This window comes from Herpailurus yagouaroundi, unplaced genomic scaffold (genome assembly GCF_014898765.1).
Source record: "Herpailurus yagouaroundi ecotype Mexico unplaced genomic scaffold, PumYag 187, whole genome shotgun sequence".
Taxonomy (NCBI): Eukaryota; Metazoa; Chordata; class Mammalia; order Carnivora; family Felidae; genus Herpailurus; species Herpailurus yagouaroundi.
Window position 1 is genome coordinate 2873333 of NW_024412418.1, and position 13035 is coordinate 2886367.

The 13035-nt window shown below is 39.0% G+C and overlaps 1 protein-coding gene and 1 pseudogene across 1 annotated transcript; one reads left to right on the forward strand and one right to left on the reverse strand.

Moving 5' to 3' along the window:
• The first annotated feature begins 3570 nt into the window (after window positions 1–3570).
• On the forward strand, window positions 3571–4387 carry LOC121043918 (olfactory receptor 5B12-like; annotated as a pseudogene).
• A 5882-nt stretch (window positions 4388–10269) lies between these two features.
• LOC121043919 (olfactory receptor 5B3-like) lies at window positions 10270–11220 on the reverse strand. Its single transcript, XM_040495897.1, has one exon. It carries the CDS (start codon window positions 11218–11220, stop codon window positions 10270–10272), a length of 951 nt encoding a protein of 316 aa, XP_040351831.1.
• Between the last annotated feature and the right edge of the window lie 1815 nt (window positions 11221–13035).

Consider the following 13035-nt stretch of genomic DNA (forward strand, 5'->3'; position numbering starts at 1 on the left):
ATCCAAAAAAAAAAAAAAAAGAATTAGGAGCATTAATCCTTATGAGAATTAAATGAGGTAATGCCTAAAAATAGAGTGAAATCAGGCATGCATGATGTAAGAAGTCTCTTCAATTTGCCTTTTCTCACACATGAGGGCCTCGAAGATTTTCTGCGATCTCCAGGGTTTCTGTCTGTCTTTCCTTCATCCATGTGATTGGCTGCCCCAACAGTTCCACGCAAACCTTCTCGTGCCTCATCTCTTCCTTGAGATCCATACAGTACCTTGGATGAGTCCCTGTGGCTGTCACTCCGTCTCTCATGCCTGCCATCTCATAGCAGAATCAGAGATCAAGGGTTAGTGGTTCCTTGTTTGTGGTCTCTCTTCAACCTGCAGATCTGTTTTGGTGGCAAGTACCACGTTGTAAAATATTTCATTTGAGTCTGTTCTTCCATAAGAACAGTACTGTAAATCTGTTCACTTGACTTTGAAGCCTTGAAAGGGCGTCTCTCCTCTGCTAACTATTAACATCTTCCTCCTAAACTTTGGCAATTTTCCTGTACAAGCCTGTGTCATGTGGACATTGTTTGCCAACCTTAACACACGTACCTACTTGGAGCCTGTACTACATTCTATAAGCAATAATAAAGGCTTTATATGTCAGATGTGTGTGCATACAGGAGGTAGTATTATTATGCCTCCTTCACCATTGTGGAGTGTGAGGATTTGAGAAGTTATGCGATGCTCTAAAATACACAGCTAGCATGGGAAAGAGTCAAGATTCGAGAGTTAAGTCCACTTTCTGTGTAATCAAAAGGCTCTGCTTTTAGCCATTCGCTGTCAACATCTGTGGTTGTACTGCTGACGATAAGCTTGAAATTATAGGGAAATTATCGGGGATCTTGTTAATTCATATGAGGGATTTTGTAGTTTAAAGGTTATTTCACTCTTGCTCTTCCTTGTTTGTGTCCAATGAGAGGCCAGCATTGAGTGACCAGGATGAAATCACCACTCGATCAATTAGAGAATCATCTGTGGCTGTTTTGTTCATATCTTTAGCAAAGCAGGACGATGTTCCTTAAGTATCAATAAACTCCCTGCTGAAGGAAGTTTTGACATGTATATGCCAGTCTCACCTCTGTAGTTTGGAAAAACATTGAAAAGATCGATTTCTGTTCTCAAATAACTCGAAATAAGCAGAGCTGCCCTACTGCTTTGCATGGATTACACTTCTCATTAAAAATGTTTACGGAATATGGATGCTTGCCGTGAGCAGGAAGAGCCAATGTTGCATAGTGGGTCTAAATCAGAATCTCAGCCGTAGAATAATGCATAAATCCTACTAGAGGAGCTCTCTCAGGACATGGTCATAAGGCTCCAAGGTCTCCGAGGCAGGGAAAAATGGAGGAAGGAACATTAACGTGGTTAATTTCTGAACCTACCATGCATTCCTTCTGTGTCCTTAGAAGAATCACTGACTTCCTCCTTGTTTGTAAAATAAAGATGATATGATTCCCTCTGACATAATTCAGACTTATGTCTGTAAATAACAAGCAGGGAAGGTCTGTAAAGCATCTGAGTAAGAAATTATCATTTTTAAAGTCAATCGATGTGATTTTTCTCTTGGGGTGTTTCCCCTGAATGTGGTTGCAGGCTGATAGAGAATCCACGATAAGACTTCTGTGCACTAGCAAGTTTAATATTCACATGAATAAATGATCACCAAATGGGTCCAGCATGCAGACTGGTGCCTCTACAATGATGTCATGTGGAGTCATCTTGGGATTTCATTGGCTAATGCGTGGGGACATGGAAAGAATTATAGAGACACAGGGACTTCTGGGAATTTCCCCTGGGAGAACATTTCTGGCACCTCATCCCACTTCCCCAGGACAGAAGTAATTAAACTGCCTGTGGGGGCCATGCAGGTAATTTTCACTGAACACACATATTTTTGTATTACTTGTTAGTCCTTATTATTTTTGTCAGTTTATAATTATGTATTATTTTTCATGCAATAATATCCATAATCCCAGTGGGTAGTTGTAAGATTCTGTCAAATTTATGACAAGTGAGCACTAGCACCTAAAGAAATTCATAGGAACTGCTTTTGGTAAACCCATTCTCCTACCCACGGTCCCAGGCAACCTATCAACTGTTTTGTCTAAATAAATTTGCCTTGGCAAGAGTATCCTAACTGTAATTTGAAACTATGTACTCTTTGAGTCTATAATCTTTCACTTAGCATTTGAGACCCATCTACATTGCTACCTGTGACAAAGGGCAATATTTTTACTGTAGAGTAGTATTTAACTGTATGGTCATTACCGATTGTTTATCCCTCTCTTCAACTGAGGTACATCTGTGTTGGTTCTAGTGTTTGGTGATTATGAATAAAGACGATCTATGAATAAGCATTTTTCCAAAGAAGACCCATAGATGGCCAACAGACACAAGAAAAGATGTTCAACATCACTTATCATCAGGGAAACGCAAGTCAAAACCACAATGAGATACCACCTCACACCCGTCAGAATGGCTGAAAGTGACGACACAGAAAACAACAGGTGTTAGAGAGGATGCAGAGAAAGGGAAACCCTCTTACACTGTTGGTGGGAGGCAAACTGGCGCAGCCACTCTGGAAAGCAGTAGGGAGTTTCCTCGAAAAGTTAAAAAATAGAACTAACCTATGATTCAGCAATTGCACTACTAGACATTTACCCAAAGATTACAAAAATACGGACTCGAAGGGGCACAGGCACACCAATGTTTACAGCAGCCTTATCAACAAGAGCCAAATTATGAAAAGAGCACAAATGTCCATCGACTGGTGAATGGATAAAGAAGATGTGGCACATATATACAATAGGACATTACTCAGCCGCATCAAAAAGAATGAAATCTTTCCATTTTCCATGATGTGGATGGAGCTAGAGCGTATTAGGGTAAGCGAAATAAGTCAGAGAAAGACAAATACCATATGATTTCATTTATATGTGGAACTTAAGAAACAAAATATATGAACATAGGGGAAAAAAAGAGAGACGCAAACCATAAAACAGATTCTTAACGATAGAGAACAACTGGGGGGTGCCGGAGGGAGTTGGGTGAGGGATGGGCTGAATGGGTGATGGGTATTAAGGAGGGCACGTGTTGGGATGAGCCCTGGATGTTCTATACAAGTGACGAATCACTAAATCCTACTCCTGAAACTAATATCACACTGTAGGTGAACTAACTGGAATTTAAATAACTACTCAAAACAAAAACAAACAAGAGACATGATCTAAATCTTTACCTAACGTTTTTTTCTTTCAATGAAGAAACACTTGTTTTATTTTTTATTGAAGCACAGGTGGTGCCCAATGATACACTGGTTTCAGACCTACAATATTGTGATTTGACTGTTCTACACGTTATGCTCTGCCACAACTCTAGCTCCCATCCATCACCACGCCACCCTTGTAGCACTGATTACAATACCACTGACTGTATTCCCTACGTTGTAGCATCCTTCTCCTGGTTTATTCATTTCCTAAGTGGAAGTCTATATCTCCCATTTCCCCTTTGCTCACTTTGCCCTTCCCCCACATGTGTCCCCGCAGGCAACCACCGGTGTGTTCTCTGGATTTATGGGCCTGTTTCAGCTTTTTGTTTATATGTAACCTCTCTCTGGTGGACCCCGTTTACTTCCTAACTGTTACTACCAAGGTGACGGCTGGGTTTCTCACAGAGGACAAAGTCAACTCCTCTGGTGACTGTGTTGCTCATGTGTTCTTCTGTGCGGCTTTTGCCAGTGTAGACTGTTTCTTGCTAGCGGTCATGACTTACGATCGGCCTGCAGCGGTATGTAAGCCCTTACATTATACCACCGCTGTGACCACCAGCTTGTGTGCTCAAATGGCAGTAGGCTGCTATGTCTGGGGTCACCCACCCTGGATTCACCTTCTGCCTCTTCTGCCATTCCAATGTGGTCCATCACTTTTTCTGTGATATTGCCCCAATCTAGGCTCCTTCCTGTTGTGACAACTACATAAATGAGATCGTGCTCTTTATCTTAGTAGATTTCTAAGTTTGTTTTGCCCTGATAGTAATCTTGACCTCCTATCTGTTCACATTCATTGCCCTCCTGAGGATGCGCTCAGCCGACGGACAGAAGAAAGCCTTCTCCACCTGTGCCTCACACCTCACTGCAGTCACCCTCTTCTATGGAACTGTCATGTTCATGTACTTACAACCCAGTTCTAGTGATTCTACAGACAATGACCAAATGGCATCTGTGTTCTGTGTAATTAGAGTCCTCGTGTTGAGCCCTACTATCTACAGTCTAAGGAATAAAGAGGTGAATAACGCTTTCAGGAAATCCACTAAGAAGATGAAGATTCTGTTCAGCGCACAGATTAATTAGAGAGATTATAAAACTGAACAGATAACCAGTTTTCTATTGTTGTGTAGCAAAATATCACAATGCCTAGTGACTTAAAACAACAGTTTATTATTTCTCATAATTCTGTGGTTGGCAGGGCAGTTCCTTTGCTGCTTCCACACAGGCTCATTCACGTCTTCTGCATAGTCAGCTGGGCTGAAAGGTTCAAGATGGCCTTCCTCACGTTTCTAACTGTTGATACTGGTTATGCCCTACCTCTTCCCCACAGAAGGATGGACATTTCTTTCATCCTCCAGAGGATGGACCAGCTTTCTTACATAATATTCTCATTGTAAAAAAAAAAAAAAAAACATTGAATGGTTCTCAAAACACAGACTCCTCTATCATATTATACTAATTAATGGTATCAAAATGTTGGCCCCAATGCAAGCATGATGAAAGACTCCACCTCCTGAAGAAAACAGCTGCAAAGGATTTGTGCCCAGAGTTAACCTACCACAATTAAAAATTAGGCTAAAGTACTGTAACAAAGAAAGCCAAACTACAGTGGCTTAAATACAAGAGCAACTTATTCTCAACTAGTGGATGCGAATTCAGCAGGATATATATGAATTATCTGGACATGATGTGTCTTGATCATTCTGGGGCCAAGTTCAGTCCACATAGTCTCTATCTACCATTTCCCAGAATATTGAAAGTCTTTCCTCATCATAACTATTTTATCTGCAGGAAAAGAGGAAGAGACGGATTGAAGGAAAAACAATTTCTTTTCAAGAAAGTGATATCGTAGCTGTATGCAATACTTCTGAGTACATCCCATTGGCAAGAATTCAGTCATAAGGCCACAAAAATGACCTGGAAAGCTAACTTCAAAATTTAATCTTTAGCTGAAAGTTAATGTACTTAGCTGAAATTCCCATACTTTTGAAGAATAAAAGAATGTTTTTTGAGGAAAGCCAGCATCCCACCACACAACTTGTACCTGAATCTGAATGGCTAGCCTTGTCTCCAAAATTGGGTCTCTGGCTTGTGTTTGCCCTTAGTGAAAGGTCTTTTCCTAGACCTCACATTGTTTTATTAAGAGCCCTTTTCTTGACCACACCATCTAAGATAGCTTTTTATCTATCGACTCTTATGTTTTTCATAATTTAAAATAAGTCTATGAAATTAATATTTTATTTGTTTGATGGCTTTTTTTTGTTTCTTCCAAATCACATAAGGTATTTTATATTGATCCAAGCTGGCCGGGTTGTTTTTATTATGTTTAAAATAATGAGATGACATGATATGATGGTGTACTGGATGTGGAGTGGGAAGAAAATGGTAGCCTAGCTACCTAAGCACTAGAAGGACTACTATGTGAGGTGTGCCAGGCATGAAAGCAAGAAGTTTGGGTGAGAAGAGGGCATGAATTTCACTTGGGGCATACAAGACTTGAGATGCCTCTCAGATACCACAGGGAAGGTTTAGGACTGGAATCGTATAAATTTAGTTTTCAGCATGAGAATGAGAACATAGGTAAGAGAATGTAGGTAGAGAGAAGCTAAATGTTTTCAAGGACTGGCATCTGGAACTTTCTTAAAATATCACCAAGATGAGGAGCCAGTGGAGGTGTCCTGGGAACCTAGTGGTGAGAAAAGCATCAAGAGGGAACGGCTGTGTCAAAGCTGTTGGTAGGTCAAGCAATATCAACACTTAGAACTGGCAATATGTCGTAGTGATATGAAGTTGGTGGATGACTTTGAGTGGTTTTGGTGGGATGGTGGGGTTACGAATCTCATAAATGTTTACTCAACAATGTATTCCATGATTATTCTTTGCTTTACATAGTTTCTAAGTATTTTCCCAACCTGAATGATGGAGGAAATGCATGTTGTCTTTTCCCAGAGCATCTAGAAAGACAGGGTCTTGAGACTTTAAACTTTGAGAAGAGAGAAGATGGGTGGAACCTAACAACATGGTGGGAACAGAGGGTTTTAGGAGAGAGCTGGCTGGGAAGAGATGTTTGACAGTAGATGATGCTTCATGAACCTGAGGATAAGTTATATCAAATTCTTACTTTGCATCAATTCATCATTCTGGGTTTCACTTCCTGTCCATTTTGTCTGAGTACCAGGTTACTGTGTATTTTGTTCTCTGGAAGAATTAAGGAGAGTGGGTGGTTTATGTCACCCTGGGAAAAACAGTGTAGAGACAGGGAGAGAGGAGGCACAAGAAGTGGTGTGGTGCTTGAAGTGAGGAACAAGTGAGACAAAGGCAAGGACTTGGAACAGGAACTGACAGACTAAAAGAGAACTTATGTGCACACAGTCTCTACTCACAGATGCTTCAAAAACCATTTAGGAAGGTCCTCAGCCTCCTGTAGCTAGTTGTTATTTCATTTACCAGTTATAGGAAAGAAGGCTGGAGGGTTTGGGGTCATTTGAGTTCCAATGGAGAGTGAACTGGGCTCTTTGGAGAAAGGGCTGATGACTGGGTTGGGACCGGAATAGCACAACAGGAGCCCGGAGTGCCTTACAGTTCCAGAAAGTAAGGAGGAGTTCAGAAAACAGAAGGGTTGAGCATCTCACAAGGAAACAAAAGTAAAACTGGAAGTGCCCCCAATGGCCAAAGACGGAGCGATCTGAACAATAAAATAAATAACACAGTACAAATTGTACCCCAAAGCACAAAGCAGGTATATGTAAGTCCACATAGATGTAAATAATAAACAAACAAAAATTTTTTTTCTTATAGAAAAATTCTAAATTACATGTTGAGACTTCCCCTAAGAGATGGGCAATCCGCATTGATTGTGGCCTGAACTTAGTGACGTGATTCTAAAGTATAGAACTTGCTGGTGGAAAACGATAGCATTATACTGAAGAACCTGGAAAACATATCTTGTTTTCGTGATTAAGGTTACTATCCCCAGTGACAAGTCACAGTAATATGTGTCCCCTGATAAGGTGTGATGACAATGGCAATTCTTATTTTTCTGAAAACCTATAATCCTGACCACACACACACACAAATCAGACAAACACCAATTGGAAAACCTTCTAAAAAACAAAAATTGGAAGACCTTCTACTTCTGAGCTGTTAAGGTCGTGAAAGTCCAAGAAGGACTGAGACACTGTGACCAATCAAAGGAGATTAAGGAAATGGGACAATATATTCAGTGCTGTATTCTGAATCTGTAAGAGTAAAATGACATGAGTTGAAAAATAATAATCTCAATGAATTTTTTAAGTTTAGATAACAGAACTGTATCAATGTTGGTTTCTTAGTTTTGACTAATGTATTATGATAAAATAAGATGTTAACAATAGGAGAAACTGGGTGAGAGGTATAAAGGACATATATTATACAATACCCCAGCTAATATTTTGAAATCTAAAATCATTTTCAAATTTCAGATATATTTAAAGTAATTATTAAGAAATGGTTCCAATGGGGCGCCTGGGTGGCTCAGTCGGTTGAGCGTCCGACTTTGGCTCTCGCAATTTGTGAGTTGGGGCCCTGCGTGGGGCTCTGTGCTGACAGCTCAGAGCCTGCAGCCTGCTTGAAATTCTTTGTCTCCCTCTCTCTCTGCCCCTCCCCTGCTCATACTCTGTCTCTCTCTGTCTCTCAAAATTAAATAAATGTTTAAAAGAAAATTTTTTAAAGAAATGGTTCCAGAAGAGAAACTATTTTCATAGACTTCAGAGCAGATACTTGTGTTGCCCCGCACAGACCCCACTAATGTCAACATATCCCTCTTCGGACATTTATGCACCATTTTGCAAATCTTGGGAAGTTGGATGCTTTTAAAATTATAGAGATGGGAAAGGAAGATGGGTAAAAATTCCTTTGGAAGGCTTTATTATAAAATTCAGCTCACTTCTAATTCAAATAAAATATGCACTGACCATAGATTATATTAGCATATTGAGGTAGGTTATGTTAATTGTAAAATATTGTCATGCTTACATTTTCTATGGATGTTTAGAATCATTGGAGTTGATTGAGTAATCATTATTTATGAAGGAATTTTACAAATTGAACAGTTAGGAAACTTTGCAGACTCATATTTTGTGTTATTATAATTTATTAAAAACAATTTATTTCATGCATTTTCATTTAATGAGAAATTCCTAATAGAAAAGAATTAAAGTAGTTTTATATGATCTATTTGATAATGTGGTTTTCAAAAGGTTATTTGTGCAAAAGAGTGAAATGCAAATAGTCAGTGAAAGAATATAGAAAAAAAAAAAGCAAGCACATCTCCTAAAATGCTCTCAAATTCTTTTTTAAAGAATTACATAATGCATTATCAAGCTAAAATTAACAATTCAGGGAACAACAGATGCTGACAAGGATGTGGAGAAACAGGAACCCTCTTGCACTGCTGGTGGGAATGCAAACTGGTGCAGCCACTCTGGAAAACAGTGTGGAGTTTCCTCAAAAAATTAAAAATAGAACTACCCTATGACCCAGCAATTATACAACTAGGAAATTATTCAAAGGATATAGGAGTGCTGATTCATAGAGGCACTTGTACCCCAATGTTTATAGCAGCACTTTCAACAATAGCCAAATTATGGAAAGAGCCTAAAGGTCCATCAACTGATGAATGGATAAAGAAGATGTGGTTTTCATATACAATGGGATACTACTTGGCAATGAGAAAGAATGAAATCTGGCCATTTGTAGCAACGTGGATGGAACTGGAAGGTATTATGCTAAAGGAAATAAGTCAGTCAGAGAAAGACAAATAACATATGTTTTCACTCATATGTGGAACTTGAGAAACTTAACAGAAGACCATGGGGTAAAGGAAAGGCAAAAAAAATAGTTACAAACAGAGAGGGAGTGGGGCAAACTATAAGAGACTCTTAAATACAGAGAATAAACTGAGGGTTGATGGGGTGGGAGGAGAAAAGGGGAAAAAGGATGATGGACATTGAGGGCACTTGGAATGAGCACTGGGTGTTGTATGTAAGTGATATATCATGGGAATCTACCCACCAAAACCAAGAGCACACTGAGTGCCTTTATTGTTTTACAAAATATAAGAAAAGATAAACAGAAAAATTGGAAAAATCTCTTGTAATATACAGACTGACTTTTCTTTTTCTGGCCTTCTTGCTTTTGAAAATTGCCCTGTGACAAATCTGTTTCTAACAAACACTAAAGACAGAAGTATTGATTCCTTTAAAATAGTGTATGCATGTAGCTCTGAATAAAATGTGCCACAAAAGTATATATTTTTATTTAAAAATTTATGTCATGTCTTACTTCATTTGGGACCTCTGTTTTGCCACCTTCAGTCATTTTTCTTCTTATTCAAGTATAATTAACATACAGTGTTATATTAGTTTCAAGTGTACAATGTAATGATTTGACAATTTTATACATTTCTCAGTGCTCATCAAGGTAAGTGTACTCTTAATCCCCATTTTGGACTCTTGAAAAAATTTCAACTACAGAAATAAATAACATCAGACATGAATTCATATTCTAATATTTAAATTGACTATTTTAACTTTTCTATTAAAAACTAGCTACACTACGTTTAACTCCTTTAACTAATTCCCCACTCCTGTGTGCATCTGCACATATGGGATTCTTCCATTTGCTTCTATTCATGGATTTTTGTGTGCCATGGTTTACATATAGAGATGCATTGTTATATGGTAAGGAAAATAATGAACATATAATTAATAAGTTTTACTAGAAGCAGGGCCTCCAAATTTTTAAGGTTCCCATTGGCCATTCTCATTTGGATATCATGTATTTGGACATATACTTCTTTTTCCAGATGATAGACTTTTGGACAAGAGATTGTATTGCCTCAGTAATTTAGGTGGGGTGGGGGGCATTAAAATGTGACTAACTGCATGTTGGAAATCTGAGAGGATTTACACAGATCATTGTGCATGTTATGACTTTAGTAGAAAGCCTAGAGACAGTTTTGCCTTCTCAACCACCTTCTTGAAAGCAGTTTTAACCTCCTTGTTTCTTAAGCTATAGACCAGGGGGTTCAGCATGGGAATAACCATAGTGTAGAACATGGATGCGATTTTGTCTGAGTCCATGGAATGGCTGGAAGTGGGCTGGGAGTACATAAATATGGCTGTCCCATAGAAGATGGAGACTGTAGTGAGGTGGGAAGTGCACGTGGATAAAGCCTTCTGATAACCCTGAGTTGAGTGCATCTTCAGGATGGTGATAAATATGAGCAGGTAGGAAATCAAGATAACAAAGACAGCAAAAAAGATGTTGAAGCTTACCACCACAATAAGAATCAGTTCACTGACATGTCTATCAGAGCAAGATAGAGCCATGACAGCTGGAACATCACAGAAAAAGTGATGGATCAGATTGGACTTGCAAAATGAGAGACTGAACGTGTCCCGAATGTGGATGGAGGCATTCAAGAAACCATAGATATAGGAACCTATCGTCAGACATGCACACACCCTTGTCGTCATGATGGTGGTGTAATGGAGGGGTTTGCACACTGCTGCATAGCGGTCATAGGCCATTGAAGCCAACAGGTAACTCTCCACAGTGGCAAAGGCTGCAAAAAAGAACATCTGGGCAGCACATGCATTGTAGGAGATGACTTTGTCTCCCATAAGGAGCCCAGCCATAACTTTGGGAGTGACAGCTGTAGAGTAACCAAAGTCCACCAGAGACAGGTTACTGAGGAAAAAGTACATGGGAGTGTGGAGATGAGAGTCTAAGAGAATCAAAACAATCATCCCCATGTTTCCAAACAACGTGATGAGGTAAATGAGGGTGAACATGATAAATAGAAGGATCTGTAGCTTTGGGTCATTGGTTAGTCCCAGCAGGATGAATTCAGCCCCTTCTGTGTTGTTCTTCATAATGTTGTTTGGGAACCACAATATGCCCTGTAGTGACGAAAATAAAGGAAGAGAGTCATAAACAAAAAAGCAAGTGAAGTGAAATTGAAACAGATACATAGAAAGATAGATACACAGAAAGATAGATGATAGATGATAGATAGATAATCTAGATAGATATCTCAATGATAGATTGGTAGGTAGATAGATGATAGATAGATGTGCATTATTTCTTTACAGCAGTAATTCTTCATATTATTCAGATCTCAAGTGTGAGCATGACAATGAAATGTAATGCATGAATTCTCTATACAGTCACACATTGCTAAAACTGAAGGATCTTCATGGATCAAGTTTCACTTTCTAAATTTTGTAAATTTGTAAACTGAGATGTGAAGAGTAATGTCTTGATCAAGATGGCAAGTCTGAAATCAAATATATCTGTCATTTCAGTTCCATGGATCATTAAATGTTTATACTTGTATGTTGCTCTAGACAGAAACTACTCTAGACACTTTGTGTGTATTCATTCATGTTTTTCAACAACCCTATGGGATTGACTAGTTCTTTATTACCCCCATTTAACTTGTGAAGCACAGAGATTAAATCACGTATTTAAGTTTACAAAATTATTACTGCCAAAGCCAAGTTTTGCACCCACGACTGGTTCTTCAGTCCACTGGTCTTAATTTAAGTAAAATTGAACTTAACTCAATTTATACATACTCATTGACTTCATTGTTTCAAACTCAGTGTTCGTGGCTTTCTACTTAAGTAACTGAGACATACAAGCATTATGGATGTAGTGGGATAACTTGAGCAGTAGGGCATGTATAGCCAGAAGAGGCAATTCTGAGGGCAAGGCACAATGTCAGGTGTAGAGCTGAGGCTCTGGGAAGTGGTGCCTATCAACCCTATCATTTACCACCCAAGAAACATTGATTCCAACCTCAGTACCAGGACCTGATTTCTTCCATACACACAGTGCAGATTGTAACGAGATCTACTCCAAGATATTGTTGAGTGATACAAATGAGATAATGCATTATAAACAAGGGGTAAAATGTTGGATGTTTAGCATGGCCTGACCAATGTTACTGTAGTAATATTTCTAGGACGGAATGATAACCTTTCTGTTTGGGAAAGGTGGGTGGTGATTTGAGGGATTCAGGTGTGGATGAGTTCTGAGGCCTTGTAGCCTCTCCTTGGTTTCCTTTTTCTCACACACTTGGTCCACTGATTATTTTGTTCCTTCCAGTGTTCCTCAGTCTGTCCTCTGCCAGCTCAAGTTCTGTTCTAGTCATTCCAAATGAGCCATTCTTTTGCTTAATTTCTTTCTTAAAATCCATATTTTAGCAAGAGTCAAAAGAGTGTCTTTTCTTGAACTCACTCTTCCTTCCATTACTATCATCTCAAGTTGAATCACCAAGATCAAGGGTTGAAAGGTCCCAGTTTTTGACTGCCTTGAGCCTGCAGGTCTGTTTTGGTGGGGCGCTCCACGTTTTTAATTTATGTGATATGTTCTTGTGTAGGAACTGTCTCTTAAATCTTTTAACTTTGAATTTGAAGCCTTTAGAAAGACATCTGTCCTCAACTAGTCACTCTCTACCATGCCCTCCTGATTCTGTCACATCCTCACTCACCAAACCTAGACCCTGAGGTCGTCGTGTCTTACAAGCTTTGACAATCATAACATCTCAGAGTAGGACATGTTCTACAAACAGTAAGAGCTATATACATATACATTTCTATTCATGCATGTGGACATATATTTATGCATGTGTTTGTATATATGTGTAAAAATGTATCATTACATTTAAATTCACTGAGATGTTG

Coding starts and splice junctions, on each gene's coding strand:
- LOC121043919 (XM_040495897.1), bottom strand. CDS start 11,220: ATGAAGAACAACACAGAAGGGGCTGAATTCATCCTGCTGGGACTAACC.